This window comes from Mustela erminea, chromosome 13 (assembly GCF_009829155.1).
Source record: "Mustela erminea isolate mMusErm1 chromosome 13, mMusErm1.Pri, whole genome shotgun sequence".
NCBI lineage: Eukaryota > Metazoa > Chordata > Mammalia > Carnivora > Mustelidae > Mustela > Mustela erminea.
The window spans coordinates 84495553-84514846 of NC_045626.1; the positions used below are offsets into that span (position 1 = coordinate 84495553).

At 43.5% G+C, this 19294-nt stretch overlaps 1 protein-coding gene across 3 annotated transcripts in view; it reads left to right on the forward strand.

The window, feature by feature from the left end:
• The first annotated feature begins 15610 nt into the window (after nt 1-15610).
• PPTC7 (protein phosphatase targeting COQ7) overlaps nt 15611-19294 on the forward strand; it is a 39780-nt gene continuing 36096 nt past the window's right edge. The window contains exon 1 of one of the 3 annotated variants that reach the window (XR_004278119.1): nt 15611-16170. Coding sequence is in view for 2 of the 3 variants with exons in the window: in XM_032310783.1 (XP_032166674.1) it covers nt 15948-16170 (223 nt within the window). In the remaining variant the exon portion in view is untranslated. The remainder of the gene's footprint in view (nt 16171-19294) is intronic. The other 2 variants (XM_032310783.1, XM_032310782.1) reach the window with 2 other exon arrangements.

Consider the following 19294-nt stretch of genomic DNA (forward strand, 5'->3'; position numbering starts at 1 on the left):
AGCCCCATGTTGAGTATAGAGATTACTTAAAAATAAAAATAAATAAAATCAAGACTAGAGGGTTTTTTTTAAAAAAGATTTTGTTTATTTGAGACAGACAGAAAGAGCACAAACAGGGAGAAGGGTCAGAGGGAGAAGCAGATTCCCTGTTGAGCAGGGAGCCTGATATGGAGCTCCATCCAAGGACCCTGAGATTATGACCGGAGCAGGGAGCCCAATGTGGGACTCATTCCAGACCCTGAGATCATGACCTGAGCCCATGGCAGAGGCTTAATGACTGAGCCACCCAAGTGCCCCAAGACTAAAGGGGTTTTACTTAAATGTATTGATTTTGTATATGTATTTCTTTTCTCCCACACTATAAAGGTCAGTTCTCCATAACACCAACATAATTTATTACTTGATTTATCCCAAAATACACATTTAGCACAGGGCTAAGTCTCAGAATAACAATGTCAACACTATCACCAAACACATGGGTATTGAAAAGACAGGAGGGACACCTGGGTGGCTCAGTGGTTAATCCCCTGCCTTTGGCTCAGGTCATGATCCCAGGGTCCTGGGATCGAGCCCCACATCAGACTCCCTGCTCTGTGGGAAGCCTGCTTCTCCCTCTCCCACTCCCTGTGCTTGTGTTCCTCTCTCTCTGTCAAATAAATAAATAAAATCTTAAAAAAAAAAAAGAAAGAAAGAAACAAGAGACTTCTTTGTAGCTGCACGCTTTCATTTGATTCCTCTGCTTTTATCTTGTTGCCTCCACTCTTTTCTCTGAATGCTATCTCTGAACTTCGAGCTGTTCTGTTTGATGTTCTCCAGAGAATAAACAGCTAATCTTCTGCAAGGATCAAGGCAAGGTGTCACAGGAAGAGAGTCTGAGGTTATGCTATTGGAATCCTAGGATATGTTACTGGTACAATTAATGGTCTGCTTTGACTCTCACCTTTCCCCATCTCTGCACCCCACCCCGCCCCCTGAACAGCGGTACCTGAGACTTTCAATCCCTGAGCCCTTCTGGGACTCTGCAGCTGCAATCGGCTTGCTTCTCCTTGGCAACTCCTTCTGCAAGACCTAGGGCTTCTCCATTCACCCAAATCTCCATCCACTTTCTAGCCTCCAAAAAGGATTTGACAACTCTCAGGAGCAGTCATCATCTCTCCCGTTCCGTGTGGGTTTGGACCTTTTCACTTCCTCTTCCATTATGTTAGTAGTGTTTCGGGAGAGCGCAGAGTTGAATGAACGGGTCTTATCCACCATGTTTCTCTGTTCCATGTAAATGTGTTCCATATCAGGAGTACAGAGGTATCAGACTGAATGATGAAAAGTACACACACCCACGGTGTTTGGGTCCAGATCCCTGGTTCTGCTGCTTGCAAGCCATGTAATCTCAGGCATGTGTCCTGTGCTCACATTCCTCATATATAAAATGGGGATAATAGAGGGACTGGTCGCAAAATTGTATGAGTGTGTGACATGGTACTGGACGCTTATTAAGCACTCTGAAGGTTTAAAAATGTTAGTAAAGAAAGGGTGTAGGTTTCCTTAACTGGAAAGGACAAAATGGAGTGCCTAGTGGGCTCAGTCAGTAAAGCACACTGATGTTGGAAACAAAGGCAGAAGAAAAAATATTAAATTTCCTTACTACCTAGAGCCCTCTGACAAGTCTTTGAAACAGAGTGACAATCTTCTATGGACTCAACTGCCTCAATGTTGACCATTTGCTAAGGGCAAAAGGCAATCCTAGCCACGGCCCCGCACCGCCCCCCACCCAGAATCCTGTAAGTCTACTTTAACATATAAAAATTCCTTTAGAAATTTCCTTTATCTCTAAACCCCCAAGATACGTGTTGGTAATCATCTCCCGAAGCATATCACTCACCGATATACATCTGAACGGTCTCATGACTCAGGTTTTATTAGCTGGTAATAAATGACCTTCCCTCAACAATAGCTAGCCCCCTCAAGGTCCTGGAAACCTTGTTTCCAAAATTCCTTAAAGACTTATGCTATCCCTAACCCCCTCCCAACTTGGAAGGATATAATGGGTCACTCCTCTTGACCCCAGTGCAGCTCTTTCTGCCCACAGGTCTTGTCCCCATGCTTTAATAAAACCACCTTTTTGCACCAAAGATGTCTCAAGAATGCTCTCTTGGCTGTTGGCTTCAAACCCTAACATTCTTTCCTAGGTCACACGCAACTCCTGATCTCTAGGTCGTGAATTTATGAATCTCTAGGTCATGAAAAGCCCCACGTTTGATGTACAGCTTATTAAAAAAAAAAGGAGAGGACAAAGTGATATTGATTAACTCTGCCAAAAGCTAAGGAAGAACACTTGATTCTCTGATTGTCTTGTCCTCAAGTTGACTGTATTCTCAAGGTTTAGCAGCTGTGAATCTTGCAGTTTCATATTTGTCCTGCAGGTGGCAACCTTTCTCACCAAAACTTTGTTCTCAGCCGCGTTGACCCTGAGGGGAAAAATGTACTCTCTATCTTCATTCCTCCTTTGGTTTAATCATTTACTCAGTATTTACCAAGTACCTACTGTGTGCCAGGAACCATGGAAACAACAGTGGTCAAGTACATACCACCACTGCCTTCTCAGAACTTAAGAGTTTGCAACAGCTGGGGCATTTAATTCAAAGAAGCTGAAAGGACCCTTCTCCCACATTCCTCTCCCCCAAAAAACCTTCCATGTGACTGTGCAAGTATGAGGCACAAGCCCTAACTGGAGTCCTACTAAGAAACAGAAGGCCCTCTTGAACGAAAATGATGCTATAAAGGACATTACTTATCACTAGTAATTTTTCAGGCCTACTGGTACTTAAAAGATTTTCATAAGCCCCACCCTCCAAGGAAAGGGTTGGGAGGCTAAAGGCCATTGAGATAGTTACCAACATAGAAAGGGACATTGGGGTGTTGGAGTGGGTGGATGGGAGGCTTTAGGAATTACAGGCCATAGATAACAATTCTCAAATGTCCCCCCCAATTTTTAAGCCATACATCTCCTTTTGAAGAAAACTTATACAGAATTTGGAAATAAGACCAAGAGATGGCAGCATAGTTCTTTCAATGTTATCTAAGACATTGTCGAACAAGCCCACCTAAGGATGAATTCTCTGGCAGGGGTCTGGAAATTTTTCCTGTAAAGGTCCATATAGCAAAATATTTCAGGCTCTCAGGCTATATGCTCAACTATTCAACTCTGTTGTCTTAGCACTTTCTCTTGTTGTAGAACAAACGCAGCCTTAGACAACATGTAAACTAATGGCTGTGACTGTGTTCCAATAAAACTTTATTACAAATGTAAGCATCAGGGCCAGATTTGGCCCCCTGGTGTAGATGTAAGCCAAGGAATGTACCTTTGTTTGCCAAGTTATCTACTATTGGTTAAAAGCTCAGGTTTTTTGTCTGAGAAAGTTTCAAATCATTCCTGTCCAATGGTGGCGGGGGTAAAACCCTGAAATGTGTAGTCTTTATTACCCTGTGGAGATTAATCAGTTTTTTATTTAAGTTTCCTACTTCTCAAAATGCTCTCTGACCCAGCTGTTTCCTTTTTAACAAGTGGAATAAATTTTTCACATGTTTATCCTCTGTTTGAATGAGTCATGTTGTAACTTTTGACATTGTTTGTTATACTTTTATTGTTCCCCAGTAATTAGTAAAACCCATTACTTTCGAGCCCTGTGTTACCATGGAGGTAGCAAAAAAAAAAGAACTTAGGAATTGCATTCCAATCTGTTGTCAAACTCAGAGGACAGAAACCCCCTGTAGTAGGGACAGAGATTTTGTGCTTTTGGCAAGGAATTTTTTTTAAAGCCCATATCATTTCTCCCACAAGTCCCTTGGCATGAATAAGACACAATTCTTTATATTTCTAAACAATACACTACAGAAGGAGTCATTCATCTTATCCAGTCTCAGGCACTCTCTGGGCTCTCACTTCCACATTTTAGTCCCAAAATCCTGGCCTCCTTAAATACACTTTTTTAAAATAAGCACCTCACCAAAGTGTTATAAACTAAATGTTGACATTCCTCAAAATTCATATGTCAAAGTCCCAATTCTCAGTGACCATAATTGGAGACAGGACTTTTAGGAGATAATTAAAGTTAAATGAGATCATAAGGAAGTGGATTATGGATGAGGTAATAGGCAAGCCAGAAAGAGAGGCCTCAGAAGAACCCAGCCACACTGACACCCTGATCTCAGACTTCCAGAACTATGAGAAAATAAATTTCTGTTGCTTAAGCCGCCCAGTTATGGTATTTTGTTATGACAGCCCAAGCTAAGACACGGCCCAACCTATTCCCACCCCCAGGACATTTGCACTGGCTGTTCCCTGTGCGTGGAATGCCCTTCTTCCAGAACTATAAATGGCTAGTGGTTTTTTCTCAACTTTTCATTTAGGTTTCAGATCAAATGACATCTTTCAGAGTCCTTCTCTGCTCACCCTAATGGAGCCTCCCCACTGTAATGATGTACCTGATCACTAGTGAGATCACCTATCTCTTCACATGTCTGTTGGACAACTGCGTTTCTCTTCAGAAATGCTCTCATTAAAAGCTAAACTGAGGCATATTAAAAATTTTAGGAGTTTCCTTGAGCACAAATCATTTGTGGTAGTACCAAACTGGAAGTGGTTAGGAGCACCAACAGGAGCTAGGAGCAAGACTTCCAGGAAGACCAGGAGGCAAAGCAAGGAAATCACTTGATTGCCTTATGTGAGAGAGCCCGGTTGGCTCTTTGTGACAGGTTGTCCTTAGGTTTGAATTTCATAACCTTGAGGCACCTACAGGCTTATCTTTGGGTTTGCTTATGTAGGCTGTTAAGGCACTAAGCCACCTCACTCTAACAGCCTCTATGTATAATTAATTTAATACCCTGTTGGTCATTTCTCATATCTTTCTACTTTTCTATTGAGTTCATTTTCTTTACTATTGTGAAGAAGTTCTTTATGTACTCTGGATACTAATCCTTTTTGACTTTATGCATTATAAATATCTTCTCTCAGTCTATAGATTATCTTTTTAAAAAACTATTTTTATGATGCCTTTTGTTGTGCAGAAGCTTTTAAAAATGTTACCTGTGGTAAAATATACATAACATAAAATTTAAGATGCCCTTTTTAAGTTCAGTGGTATTTCTAAAAAAGATTTTATTTATTTATTTGACAGAGAGACATAACGAGAGAGGGAACACAAGGAGGGGGAGTAGGAGCAGGAGAAAGCAGGCTTCCTGCCGAGCAGGAAGCTTGATACAGGGCTCTATCCCAGGATCATGACCTGAGCAGAAGGCAGATGCTTAAGGATTGAGCCATCCAAACTCCCCAGTTCAGTGGCATTAGTACTGAACTAGTACTAATGTATTAGTATTGCTCTGCAGCCATCACCCCGTCCATCTCTAGAACTCTTTTTGTCTTCCAAAACTGAAACTCCATACACATGAAAAAAATAACTCTGCATTCCCTCTACCCTTCAGTCCACAGTAACCACCACTCTGCTTTCTGTCTATATAAAGGTGACTACTCTACGTATCTCATACAAGTGGAATTCTATATTATTTACCTTTTTGTGTCTGGCTTATTTCACTTAGCATAATATCTTCAAAATTCATCCATGGGGCGCCTGGGTGGCTCAATGGGTTAAGCCGCTGCCTTCGGCTCAGGTCATGATCTCAGGGTCCTGGGATCGAGTCCCTCATCGGGCTGTCTGCTCAGCAGGGAGCCTGCTTCCCTTCCTCGCTCTCTCTGCCTGCCTCTCTGTCTACTTGTGATCTCTGTCTGTCAAATAAACAAATAAAATCTTAAAAAAAAAATTCATCCATGTTTGAGGAGGCATCAGAATATCCTTCTTTTCTAAGGCTAATATTTTTATTGCATGGATAGTAGATCCCACATTTTATGTATCTATTCACCCATAGCTGAACACTGGTGTCGCTTCCTCCTTTTGGCTATTGTGACTAATACCGCCATGAACAAATAACAGTTCAAGTTCCAGCTTTCAGTTTTTTTGGGTATACGCCCAGAAGTGGAATTGCTGGATCATACGTTTAATTTTGGAGGAACCATCATACTGATTTCCCCAGCAGCTACACCAGTTTACATTCCCACCAACAGTGCACAAGGGTTCCAAATTCTCCACATCCTTGGTAACATTTGTTATTTTCTGGTTTATTATTATTATTACTATAATTAAAATGATACTTATTATATAATATAGTAACCATCCTAATGTATGTGAGGTGCCATCTGTGTGGTTTTGATTTTCATATCCCTAATGATTAGTGATGGTGAGCATCTTTGCCTGTGATTATTGGCCATTTATGTATCTTCTTTGAAATTTCTATTCAAGGGGCACCTGGGTGGCTCAGTGGGTTAAGCCGCTGCCTTCAGCTCAGGTCATGATCTCAGGGTCCTGGGATAGAGCCCCGCATCGGGCCCTCTGCTCAGCAGGGAGCCTGCTTCCTCCTCTCTCTGTGCCTGCCTCTCTGCCTGCTTGTCATCTCTCTCTGTCAAATAAATAAATAAAATCTTTAAAAAAAAAAAAAAAGAAAGAAAGAAAAAAGAAATTTCTATTCAAGTCCTTTGCTTATTTTTTAATCCTTTTTTTTTTCCTGTTGTTGAGTTGTGAGGGTTTTTTTTTAACATATTCTGATATTAACTCCATATCAGATATATCATTTCCATACATTTTCTCCCATTCCATGATTGCCTTTTCACTCTGCTGATTATAATCTTTGATGAACAGAGGTTTTAAATTTTGACTTAGTCTGATTTATCTATTTTTTCTTCTGTTGCATGTGCTTTTGCAGTCATGACCAAAAATTATTGCCAAATCCTAGGTCATGAAGCTTCTTTTCTATATTTTCTTCTAAGAGGTTTATAGTTTTAGCTCTCATGTGCAGGCCTTTGATTTATTTTGAGGAGCTTTAAATGTAATCAAATTGATCAAAATTATTCTTTTTTAAAAAGATTTTATTTATTTATTGGACAGAGAAAGAGAGAGAGAGAGATCTCAAGTAGGCAGAGAGGCAGGCAGAGAGAGAGGGGGAAGCAGGCTCCGCTGAGCAGAGAGCCCAATGTGGGGCTCGATCCCAGGACCCTGAGATCATGACCTGAGCAAAGGCAGAGGCTTTAACCCACTGAGCCACCCAGGCACCCCATGATCAAAATTATTCTTAACCACATGTACTCTTTTATTATCGAAGCCATCATTTCTCATCCCAATATGCTTTTGACCGCTGGAATTTACTCTTACTCTTGTATATTGTATGAGTTAGGGGTTCAGTTTAGGTTTTTTCTCCAGAGGGATAACCAATGTCCTCACACCATTCAAAAATAATTTTTTTCCCCAGGGTGCCTGGCTGGCTAGGTAGGTGGAGCATGCAACTCTTGATCTTGGGGTTGTGGGTTTGAGACCCACCTGATTACTTAAAATTACTTAAAAGATTACTTAAAAATAAAATCTTTAAGGGCGCCTGGGTGGCTCAGTGGGTTAAGCCGCTGCCTTCGGCTCAGGTCATGATCTCAGAGTCCTGGGATCGAGTCCCGCATCGGGCTCTCTGCTCAGCGGAGAGCCTGCTTCCCTTTCTCTCTCTCTGCCTGCCTCTCCATCTACTTGTGATTTCTCTCTGTCAAATAAATAAATAAAAATCTTTAAAAAAAATAAATAAAAATAAAATCTTTAAAAATAATAATAATAGGGGCACCTGGATGTCTCAGTTGGTCTTCGTTTCAGCTCAAGTAGTGTGGTCTTGCATCGGACTCCACACTCAGCTCAGAGTCGTCTTGGGATTCTCTCCCTCTCCCTCTGCTCCTCTTCTGCTTGCACTCTGAAAGAATAAATCTTTAAAAAATAATAAATAATGGGGCACCTGGGTGGCTCAGTTGGTTGAGCGACTGCCTTCAGCTCAGGTCATGATCCGGGACTTCCAGGATCGAGTCCCGCACTGGGCTCCCAGCTCCTTGGGGAGTCTGCTTCTCCCTCTGACCTTCTCCTCTCTCATGCTCTCTCTCATTCATTCTCTCTCAAATAAATAAATAAAATCTTTTTTAAATTTTTTAAAAAAATAATAAGTAATAATAATTGTTTCCATTAACCTGTAATATTACCTTGGATTCCTCCTAAATTTCCATAGATGAATGTGTCTTTTCTCCCTCTTAATATCTGCCTAGCTGAGCCTTCAGAAACTCATTTATTCCCTTGTCATATCTGTCTGGTTGGTCTACTAATATCACAGTTCTAGCTTAAAAAAAAAAAAATCCCTGCCTTCTCCCCTCCAGTTTAGTAAGCCAATCCCTTATTTGTCTTCCATCTTTCCGCTGGTTCTGTTCTGTAGCATGACAGAAGTGTATTTTAAAAATAAAAAATAAAAAAATCTTCATCCCTCTCTGATTTCCTCACCAAACATGTTTCCCAGAGACAAAGTCTTCTGGGTATAAGCATCATTAACTGCCCTCTTAGCTTTCTCCACCTCAATTCATAAAGAAACACTGCCTCCTGTATAATAAGGGTTCTATTCTTTTCCTTTGTTTTCATTAATAAAATATACCCCATTCTGTGAGTAAAGGCAGAGTCTGAGCTCCCTAAATCCAAAGCCATGATCAAGGTTTACTCAGTTAGCAGAACAAAGCCATCCTGGGATCGCAGTGGTGAAATGAGCCTTAGCAGCATGTGACAGACCAAATAAATGTTAAGAAATCATCCCCTCCATGGGTCTGGCTCATGGCCCCAAAGGAAGCTCAGAATAGCCCACAGAAGAACGGATTTGAGGTTGTTAACTTTGTGGCATCCACCTACACTCTGTGTTCCTGCTGCAAGGAGGCTACCATCTCACAAAGAGCTCTGCAGACCCTGTATAATTTAGCTGCCTTGGCTGTTTTAAAGTCTAGTCTAAAATTTTGCTGAAAGACATTCTACAAGAAGCAAAAAATCTGTCCTCCAGAGCCTAAATATTTGGAGACTAAAATTCTGCCCTCTATAGAGTAAGCCTTTCCTGGGACAAAAAGATTTTTTCCCCCAATAACCTAATCCCTGTCCCCACCACCTGCTGAGGTCAAAGCTGTGCTCACAGGGGTAAGGTCAAGGCCTGCCCAAGAGGCCCTTGTACTCAGGCCACTGCCAGTTAAAATCCTGCCAAACAACTGTAGCTGTCACAAAATACCCAGGTCAAAACCCACTTGACCCACAATTACCTTTGAGCCTAGGGCCCTGACTGCACCAGAAACTTGATCTCCCTGTGCTATTTTAGCCCCCAAATGTCAGTCCTCCTGCCTGTCTCTCAAAGCTTTCTGAAGAGAAAATGAACAGGTTGGGGGTAAACGTATGGGGTGATCATTAATTACACCCTCCTCGGTCTTTCCAAATTCTAAACCCACTGAGAAGTTGATGTATGAATCGGGCAGCCGGGGCTCAAAAGTATCAGCTTTATGGATAAGGCTGCTTGAAGATCATGGCTTCTGGGTGCTCTCAGTTCCCCCTTCTGGATTACAGAGATCCTCGTGTCGGCTGGATTACTGCAAGCCTCCTCCATAGGGACAGGCTCCCCAAGTTGGAGGAGGAAACATGAGTACCCCAAGGTCAGACCACAGCGAGAAAGAAAAAAAGAGAAAGAGACTGGGCAACATGCTCAGGATCTTCTCCCAAACCCACGAATCAGACAAAGCACTCCTCATCTCAAGGAGGCACAAAAGGAAGAGCCCAGAAGTTTGCCTTCACTCGTTTTTCTAATGAGGATTGGGAGCTCCTCCTCCCCTATGTGAATAAGCAGAGGATAATTTCCCCCTCACAGCTGCCTTTGGTTTGGGGACTTATTCTTGGTTCAATAAATGTAACCATGGTACCTGGGTCACATGACATGTTTGTCAGGCTTCACAGTGTTGCAAGCCAAACTCAAACAGACTTGAGCAAAAAAGGGAAATAATAGACGTTCAGGGACTGTTCCTTTTGCAGGTAAAGTTGGTTTCGGGGGTGTGCTCAGTGTCACCAGGCCTCTCTTTCTTACCCTCTGTAGGCTCTGCTTCTCTTTGTATTGCCTTTATTCTCAGGCCAGCCCTTCCCGAGCACTGGCAAAAATGGCCATCAGCAGCTCCAGGCTTGTAGTCCACCAGCTTACAAACCCTGGTGAGAATTTCTCCTTCTTAATACTTTTAGCAAATTGCATGGTGGAGTTTCACTGGCCTACCTTGGGTCACGTGCCTTCACTCTGGACCAATCACGGTGACGAAGAGAATGCCGTGCTCTGATTGGTCAGAGCAGGGCCATGTGTCCACCTCGGGTGTTGGATTACACCTACAAGGAAAATCAAAATACTATTATCAGACAATGGAGGGAAATGGATGCTAGGTGGGAAAAAAACGTGACCATCACACACAATGCAAAGCAAGGTAAGTTGGATGAAAAGAACAACCTGTGGCTAGTTCCTTCAAAAGGGATTGGCCGGGCAGGCACCAGGAGCTTCCTAGAGACCTCTCCAGTTCAGCCCAGCTCCACCCATGAACTTTGTAGGGGATGAACATGTTTCTTGCTCCCTTTCTTCAGCTGTAGAATAAATTACTTGTTCGGTGTGATCTCTAAAGTTCTTTTGTTCAACAGCATTCACGTCCCAGATTTATTCAGCGCCTGGACTTGCCATGCAGTGTTCTGGAGACTTGAGATAAAGTAGTGAATGAAGTAGACAAAAATTCCCTGCTCTCGTAGAACTTACGTGTTAGGGAGGAGCCAAACAGTTGACAAAATAGATGAGTCCTACAGGCTGTGAAGGAAACAGCAGGTGGGACTGTCGGGTAGTCACATGATTAGGTCGTCAGAGCGGATGGTACAGGTAAAGCAGGTGTCCATCGTTCTCACTCTCATTCTTCTTCTCATTACTATTGTTTATTATTTTATTATATTTATATATTATTTATAATATATATAATTATATTATTATATATATTATTATATATAATATAATATATATTATTATTTATATATATTATTATTATTTTATTATAATTGTAATAAAACTTATTACTTTATTATTGTCACTGGCATATGTAAAGCATTTGGTGACCCCTTTGTGTTTCCAGCTTCATGCAGGTAAGCTTAGCAAATAATGATCTCTGCAGTAGGTCCTCAACTATTTTTTATTTATTTATTTTATTAAAAGATTATTTATTTATTTACTTACTTATTTGACAGACAGAGATCACAAGCAGGCAGAGAGGCAGGCAGAGAAAAGGTGGGGGAAGCAGGCTCCCTGCTGAGCAGAGAGCCCGATGCAGGGCTCCATCCTAGGACCCTGGGATCATGACCTGAGCCAAAGACAGAGGCTTTAACCCAGTCACCCAGGCACCCCCTCAACTATTTTTTAACCTTAGATGCAATTCATGCACTATAACATTTGCCCTTTAAAGTGCACAGCTCAATATTTTTTGTATAAGGTTGTGCAACCCTCACCACTATCTAATTCCAGAACGTTTTTATTACCCCAAGAAGAAACTCCACACCCACTAAGAGTCACTTCCCATTCCCCCACACCCAGCTTCTGGCAACCCCTAATCTGCTTTCCGTCTCTATGGGTTTGCCCCTCCAGACATTTTATATAAAGAGAAGCATACAACATGTGGTCTTTGGGGACTGGTTTCTTTAATCGAGCATCACGTTTTCGAGGGTCATCCATGTTGAGGCATGTGTCACTGCTTCACTCCTTTTTATGGCCAAATAGCTCCTAGACTCCTCTCCTAGCTCAGTCCCTCATTATTCTTCATTCAGACTCTAACGTGGAACAGTACATCCTTGTTCTTCTCTGGTCACACTCTGCATTTGTTTAGTTTCTATATCTTCCACGCACACTGACCATCCCCTTGTCCCCCTGCCTCAGACCTCTCTCTGTGCATTCAGGTCTCTTCTAAATGTCACCTCTTCGTAAAGTACCCTTAGTACTTCTCCCACCCCAGCGGGTTCCATTTCTCCTCCTCATGCTCCTTTTTTTATTTCAACCGATGATGTTTATTTTTTCTATATATTTACTTAACTTTAACCCTCCTGCTCCACTGTGATTGCCATGAAGGTACCAATGTCTTTTGTCCTTATCCCCCAGCCTCAAACATCACAAAGTGCTCTTCAAGTATTTACTAACTTGCATTGCATTGTTATCACCCAGTCAGTGGTATTTGGGGGGGTTGGGGTTTTTTTGTTTGTTTGTTTGTTTTTTGTTTTGCCAGAGAGACAAAGAGAGAGAGAGATCATAAGGGGGGAGCTACAGACAGAGGGAGAGGGAGAAGCAGGCTTCCTGCTGAGCAGAGAGCCCAATGTGGGCCTCAGTCCATCATGACCTTAGCCAAAGGCAAAGGCTTAACCTATTGAGCCACCCAGGCATCCCATCTACCCAGTAGTTCTAAGGGCGGGGGAGCAATTTTGTCCCCCAGGGGCCATTTAGCAATATCTGGAGACATTTTTGGTTGTCCTAACTAGGGGGCGAGGTGTGCTACTGGCATCTAATAGGTAGAAACCAGGGAAACTGGCTAAGCCCCCTCCAACGCACAGAACAGGGCTTTATGATAAAAAATTATCTGGCCTCAAATGTCAGTAGTGCCAAGGTTGAGAAACATTGCCATAAACTAATTAGTGCTCCTTTTGAATAGGTTAGTAAAAAGAAATTAGGAGAGATCAGTGCACCACTCTGGCAGAAAATCATATTAGGGATTTTTTTTTCTTTTTTTAGGAGCTGGGGGTGACTCCAGTGCAAAGCTCTTTCCTAATGCCACAGAGGTGCCCTGGGAGCTCAGATGGTATTTTCACCACTTGTTCCCCTTTGAGAGTGACAACTGACCTCCCAGGAATCTTTGAAGTGCTAGGAATGTAATTCTGTTAAGGAAGAAAACTCTTGGGGCTTTTTAAATCTATCGAAATGTCAAAAGGGATTTGTGCTTCTGGGGGAGGGCAAGAGAAGGTGCTTTTTTTTTTTTTTTTTTTTTTTTTTTTCAAAGTACCCTCTTCTGACTTCCCCACGATGGTGAAACTTTTCAGATCTGTCTCTGGAATAAATGATTCAAGGGAACCTGAGGCCCTGTCTCCTCTTCTTTCCAAAAACTGCAAAGGATCTTTAAGAAAGGATTCTGTTCACATTGTGCTGTGGGTGAACAACTCATTTGCAGGAAACTCAAGGCACCGGTATCATTTAACTGGAAACAGCAGCCCCATTAGAGCAGAGGTTACCAACTTCAGAGTCACATCTTAGGTTCCTGCTCGTCTCATCCGACCGGTTCTTATGAATGACATGGAAATTAAATAATATATGCCCTGAAAATGAAAGGTAGGAGCAGTCTGAAGAAGTCTGACAAGGCAAGGAATAGGGGTTGACATGCTATTTTAAAAAGTTTGTCCTTGGGGTAGAGTTACCTGACATCCTGGCTGGGATTTGGTAGTGGTGTGTGTTGCTTAAAAGAACAACCTTTAGCACAGCTGGCATAGACATAAATGCCAAGCAGAGGATCCGCAAGCCTCCGCCCCCTCTTCTGGGCGTGCTCCCAATTCTTGTGGGTCATAAAAAATAGCAAGGTGTGACTGCGATCTTGGAATCAACCATAAATGAACTTTTTCTTAGTCCACATACTTGACAAAATGCCGCTCACTATGCAAAGTGATTTATTCCATCCAATTTTTATGAAAATCCTTAAGGATAGAAACATATAGAGCACTTGGCACACTGTGAAACACAGAAGTGTTTGATGATGATAGTAATTAGGATAATGGAACAATGCACTTTGAGTGAATGTTTGGCAGGACTTCCAATATATTAAGAAAGGTATAAAAAAGAATCATTTGAAGAATGAAATGGAAATCCCCAGAGTAGCTACACTAATGTCAAAAGTGAACTGGAGGGTGCCTGGGTGGCTCAGTCAGTTAAGCAACTGCCTTTGGCTCAGGTCATGATTCCAGACTCCTGGGATGGAGCCCCATATCAGGCTCCCTGCTCTGACCCTCCTCCATCTCGTGCTCTTTAGCTCTCTCTTTCTCTCTCTCTCTCCCTCTCTCTCTTAAACAACTAAATAAAATCTTTAAAAAGAAAGTGAACTGGAAAAGGACCAACGCATCTGGGTTATAAATGTTTGTTTTGAAAAAAACTAAAAATTATTCCAAATCGGATCACTTGTCTCAAATCTCAGTTTTCTTTTATTTGTAACTACTCTTCATCCAATCATTCTTTTATCCAACAAATGTGATTTTTTTATATTATTTATTGTTCCTATTCAGTTATTCCTTCTTTTATTCAACATGCACTTACTAACTCCCTTACCATGTGCCAGACAGTACACTGGATTCTCATAATACAATGGCAAATGATGTTTTGCCCTTAGGGAGTTTAGGATCTAGTGAACTATTCATTCATTCTTTCATTCATTTAGTAAAGTATTTACTGTGTGCCCATGCATTCTGGGGATACAGCAACAAAGAACATAGGACCCTGAGGTAACAAAATTACTTTCTAGTGAGTAGAAGGAAGAGCAAGAGGATAGGCCCTGAAGCATCTGTGAACATGGCTGGAGCCCAGTTAGTGAAAGGACATGGCACCAGATGAGATGGAGAGGTATGCAGGGGCTAGATTATGTAAAGCCCCATCAGGGATGGTATGTAATCTGTACATTCATACACACATATAAACGTATTACACATATTTGATGAACTAATCTTTCCATTAGAATACAAACTCCTTGTTAAATTTAGCTATTTAACCTAAATAATTTCAGAAAAAGTGTGTTAGTAACAATCAAAATCTGGAGAAGGCTACTGTGATGTCTTTGTTAGGGGTGGGCTGAGAGCTGAACAATAAAAGCAAAGTAACTGCCTTTCTTGTCAGCGGCTGTCCCTCTGAAGAGAAGAGGTGTCAGCCGTGGAAGGAAAGAACGAGGGGCCTCATCTTTGCAAGTCTTTGCCACTGCATGACCTGTCTGGGCACTCAAGCTAGAAGTCAGAAAACCTGCTTAGACAGGTGGACCCTCAGGAAATTTAAGATTTAGGGCAAAGAAATTTGGGGCCTGGAATTGTTTATCCCCAGATTGTCAGAATCATTTGCAAAGTCTGAAACACTTCTATATATCTATAGTGGCCATTTCTTTATCTCCATCACTATCTGCCTGTTCACCCCCCAGTCTAATACAGACAGTAATAGTTCCTCAAATTTTCCTAAATATCATGTAAAATGGCTCTTCTTTCCAGACTGCCGCCTCTAAACCCTTCCGGTATATAAATTCTGGAGATGTCGCTAACGTTGTGTTCTTCAGTTTCTTAAGGTATGTACTGTGGAGTAATACTACATGACCTGATCCTGGTTTCTTTTGGGTTTTTCTTTGAAGGGATGGTGGGCTTATTTAAAACAATAGCCTTTAAAATATATGGCTAAAACAGGGAGGAAACTTTCAAACAGCCCATCTGTGATTTTCAGTAACTTAATTTAGGTTCCCTGTGCGGGAAAACCTCCCAGGTTCTGGAACTAAGCCATGAAGTAGAGAGACTACAACTCCCAGGCGAAATTGCGTCCACACCCTCTGCGCACGCTCGACCTCGGAGACTATATAAGGCAACGAGCCTGAGGGGGCGTGGCTTGGGCCTGAGCCGCGAACTGTGGGCGGGGCCACAGGCGTGGCCATGGAGGGGGCGGCGCTGCCGGCGCGGCCCGGAACACGCTAGTGGAGCGGAAGATGGCGGCGGCAGCGGTGGCTGCAGCCGGGACCCCACTTGGGCTGAGGTGGAGGAGCCGCCGGCTCTGACCTCGCTCTGGCTCCGGTGCGCGCGGCGGAGCGTGTGCGAGGCCCCGCGCGTCGGGCACGGGCGGCGGCGGCGACTCTGCGCCGCCCTGAGGAGCGCCCCGGCGGCGGCGCTGCTGCGGCTGAGGAGCGAGCCGGCTCCGGGCCTCCGCGTCCTCCTGCTCCCCGGGCCCCCCGCCTCCTCGGGGGGGCGGCGGCGGCGATGTTCTCGGTCCTCTCGTACGGGCGGCTGGTGGCCCGCGCCGTGCTCGGCGGCCTCTCGCAGACCGACCCCAGGGCCGGTGGCGGCGGTGGCGGTGACTACGGGCTGGTGACGGCCGGCTGCGGCTTCGGCAAAGACTTCCGCAAGGGCCTTCTCAAGAAGGGCGCGTGCTACGGGGACGACGCGTGCTTCGTGGCCCGGCACCGCTCGGCAGACGTGCTAGGTGAGTCCCCGGCCCGGGTCCCCCCGCCCCAGCCCCGGATCCGCCTCCTGGGGACTCCCCTGCTCGGGGCTTCCCCAGTTTTTCCCCAGTTCCTCCGGGCGGTGAGAGGAGCCCGAGAGCCAGTAGTAGCTGTAGGGAGGGAGCGCTTACTATGTGCCAGGCGCCGTGCCAAGCGCTCCAAGGTGCGTTTTCCGTTGCAACAGCCCCCATTTTAGAGATGAGGAAACTGAGCCGCAGCGCGGTCGAGCTTTGTGCTCAAGGTCACACAGCCTGACAATGTGACCAGTTTGTCCGAGTCCAAAACCGCACTGTTAGTCACTCGGCTGTGCCGGTCCCGACGACCTCTTCCCTCCCCCCGGAGACACCTGCAGACACCTAACCTCGCTCTTGTTCCCTCCCCGCCTCCTCCCTCTGCGTGCCTCGGAGATCTGATTCTTCGCGTGCTCCTGACGCCACAGCCTGACCACAGGCTGCGGGATCCAGAGCGGACTGACTGTCGTGAGCCCCAGACAGCCCAGCCGCATTCTTTCGCCGCCTCGATGGGGACCAGATCTCCATCCTTTTCGGAGTCTCGCAGGCGACGGCCTGGTGAAAAAGCACTCGCAGTGCATTCCCCCAAACTGCTCTGGCCCACTTGAGGTCACTTGGGGTGGAAGGGAGTCTCCTTGACCCAAAATAGAATGGTCGAACCTTCTTCAAACTGCCGCAAAGAAAACCTTGAGAATGGGTTAAAGCATTTTCAGGCCACAGGTGCTTCCAGAGGCCTATGCCAGTTACACCTTTGGCTGGGAGACTTGTGTATGAGCTTATAGAAAGGGCTAAATATAATTCACAAGCAGTCAGAAAGTTTATCATAATGCATGTCTTTGGAGACTGTGTGTATGCCTTAGAAGCATTTGCCATTAAATCTCCTTTAATGAGTAAAGCACTTCCTTTGAAATTGAAGGGCATGCTGTCATTGAACTTGGGTTCAAATGTCACTTCGGTTGCACTTCTCAGGTGAGGTTGAGTTTTTGACTGCTTTAAATTTCATATGCTGAGGCACAGTTTGGCATTGGAACAAATGGTCCTGTAACTTTTTATGACAATAATTATTTTTTAATTTGGTTTCAGAATAACTGCCCATTATCTTTGTTTCTACTACATGTAGTGTTTGTGAACATGGTTACTGGAAATGTTGTTCTCAGTTTATGAATGACCCCATTAGCTGTGTTGAAAAAAATCATTTAGTGTTTAGGCAACACTCTTGATGTTAACTTTAAGAGGGTAGGGAAGTATTCAGTAGGATTCAGAAGGAGCTTGTACATAGAAATCATACAAATTCACTTTGAAGTCAGCTTGACCCTGACTTAGTATCTTTTTTAAGAGGCTGTCAATAGCTGTCTTTTCCCATTACATTTAGAAGCTTCATTTAATGAGCTTGTGACCTGTGCTGCTTTTTCAAAACTGGAGTCAGAGCAACAGAATAGGTGATAATGAGCCACTAACGTTCCCCCATACAAATCTGTGTGCTGGCTTTTGTGAAAGATTTGCAATTTGATTAATGATTTGGGGACATTTTAATGAGTCCAATCCCTATGCTTAAGCTTGATTTTAAATTTTTTGAAGGCTACCTTCTTAATAAAGTGGGGTATTTATAAGGATATGGGGAATTTTGGTCAAACCCATTTTGAAAAAAGTATAAACCTACCATCTTGGCAGAAACCCTGCCAAACCTGGTTCTCAGCTTTGTCAACCTGTCTCTATGATATGTGGTTTGGGGCAAGAGCCTCTCAGCTCATTTTCCCCATCTAGACTAGAGGATGAAGGGAGAGTGGACTGACCCTTAGGGACTTCTGACCATTGTATCATATTTTCTTGTGTTTTGAAAAAACCTCACCCTTCGTTATTTGCACCTCAAATAACAGGCATTACTTCCTATTGTATTCACATGGGTACCTTCAGTGTATTTCTCCTCTTTTATATCTGGCGCCAAACCAGTGGTTCTTAACTTTCCTTGGTTCACAGCCTCAGAAGTCTTGACTGCCCAAGGGCTCTCTCCCCAGAAAAATGTGCACAGAGACAAAATTTTGCATAGGCATTCAGGAACTTCACTGACACCCCCCCACCCCCCCACCCCCCCATCCCCCCACTCCCCCTCACCCCCCCGCCGCCGCAGAGTCCATCAGTGTACCACTTAGTGGTCCCTCCACAGGAACCAGATTAGGAACCACAGCTCTGTACCCCTCCGAAAGGAATACTGCCAGACGTAACCAGACAGGTAGGTATTACTTAGGTGACCTAGGGTTGGTCTTTGGCCATATTTGACAAAGATTTATTTTGAGAGAGAGAAAGGGAGAATGTGTGTATGTGTGTTTGATGTACAAATCAGGGGAGACAGGTTCTCTAGGACTGTCCTGTTTTGGAGGAGCTCTTCCAGAAAGTCATCTTGGGGTCCACCTGAAACAACTTTTGAGTAGGCCTCATTTGAACTTTGGCTTCTATAAACCAGTTTGTGTGGTAGTGACTTCTGTTTTATTGACATTACCCCATCACAGGTAGATCTGATTATTTCTTGCTATGAAAGAGGTGAAGCATCTCAGCAAGTCCTTAGTGAAGCTTTTCCTCCGGAAGCTGGAGTTGTAAACTGAAAAGCATTAAAGGACTATGTTGAATAATGTTATGTTGAACCTCAGTGCTTTGAACCTCCTAGTTCTACAGATAATTCATTTTCTTTGGGTTAACATTGTGTTTATTGCTAAATATACGTACAACTCACTGTGCTCATCTACAATTCCTTGAATGTTTGAAATAAAAGCTGTTTATTTCTTTTTTCTGAGAAAGAGAAAGCTGTTTTATTTCTTTAATTTAGAATTGATCTGTTCTATTAGTGTACAGTGACTAAAAGTACTTGGTGCTTTACAGCATTTTTGTAGCGTCCCCACTGGATTTCTTTTAGGAAAAACCGACTATAGTGGGTGTGGTGAGACATAGGAACCACTCCTATCTCCTGGGAAACTGGCAAAGGTGCTTTCTCTTTATTAGGTCCAACTGGAGTAAACCAATACCATCAGGAGCTATGTGCACTTTTCTTTTTTTCTTCTTCATTGTGGCTAATCCCGAGTTCTCTTATTACTCTATATGG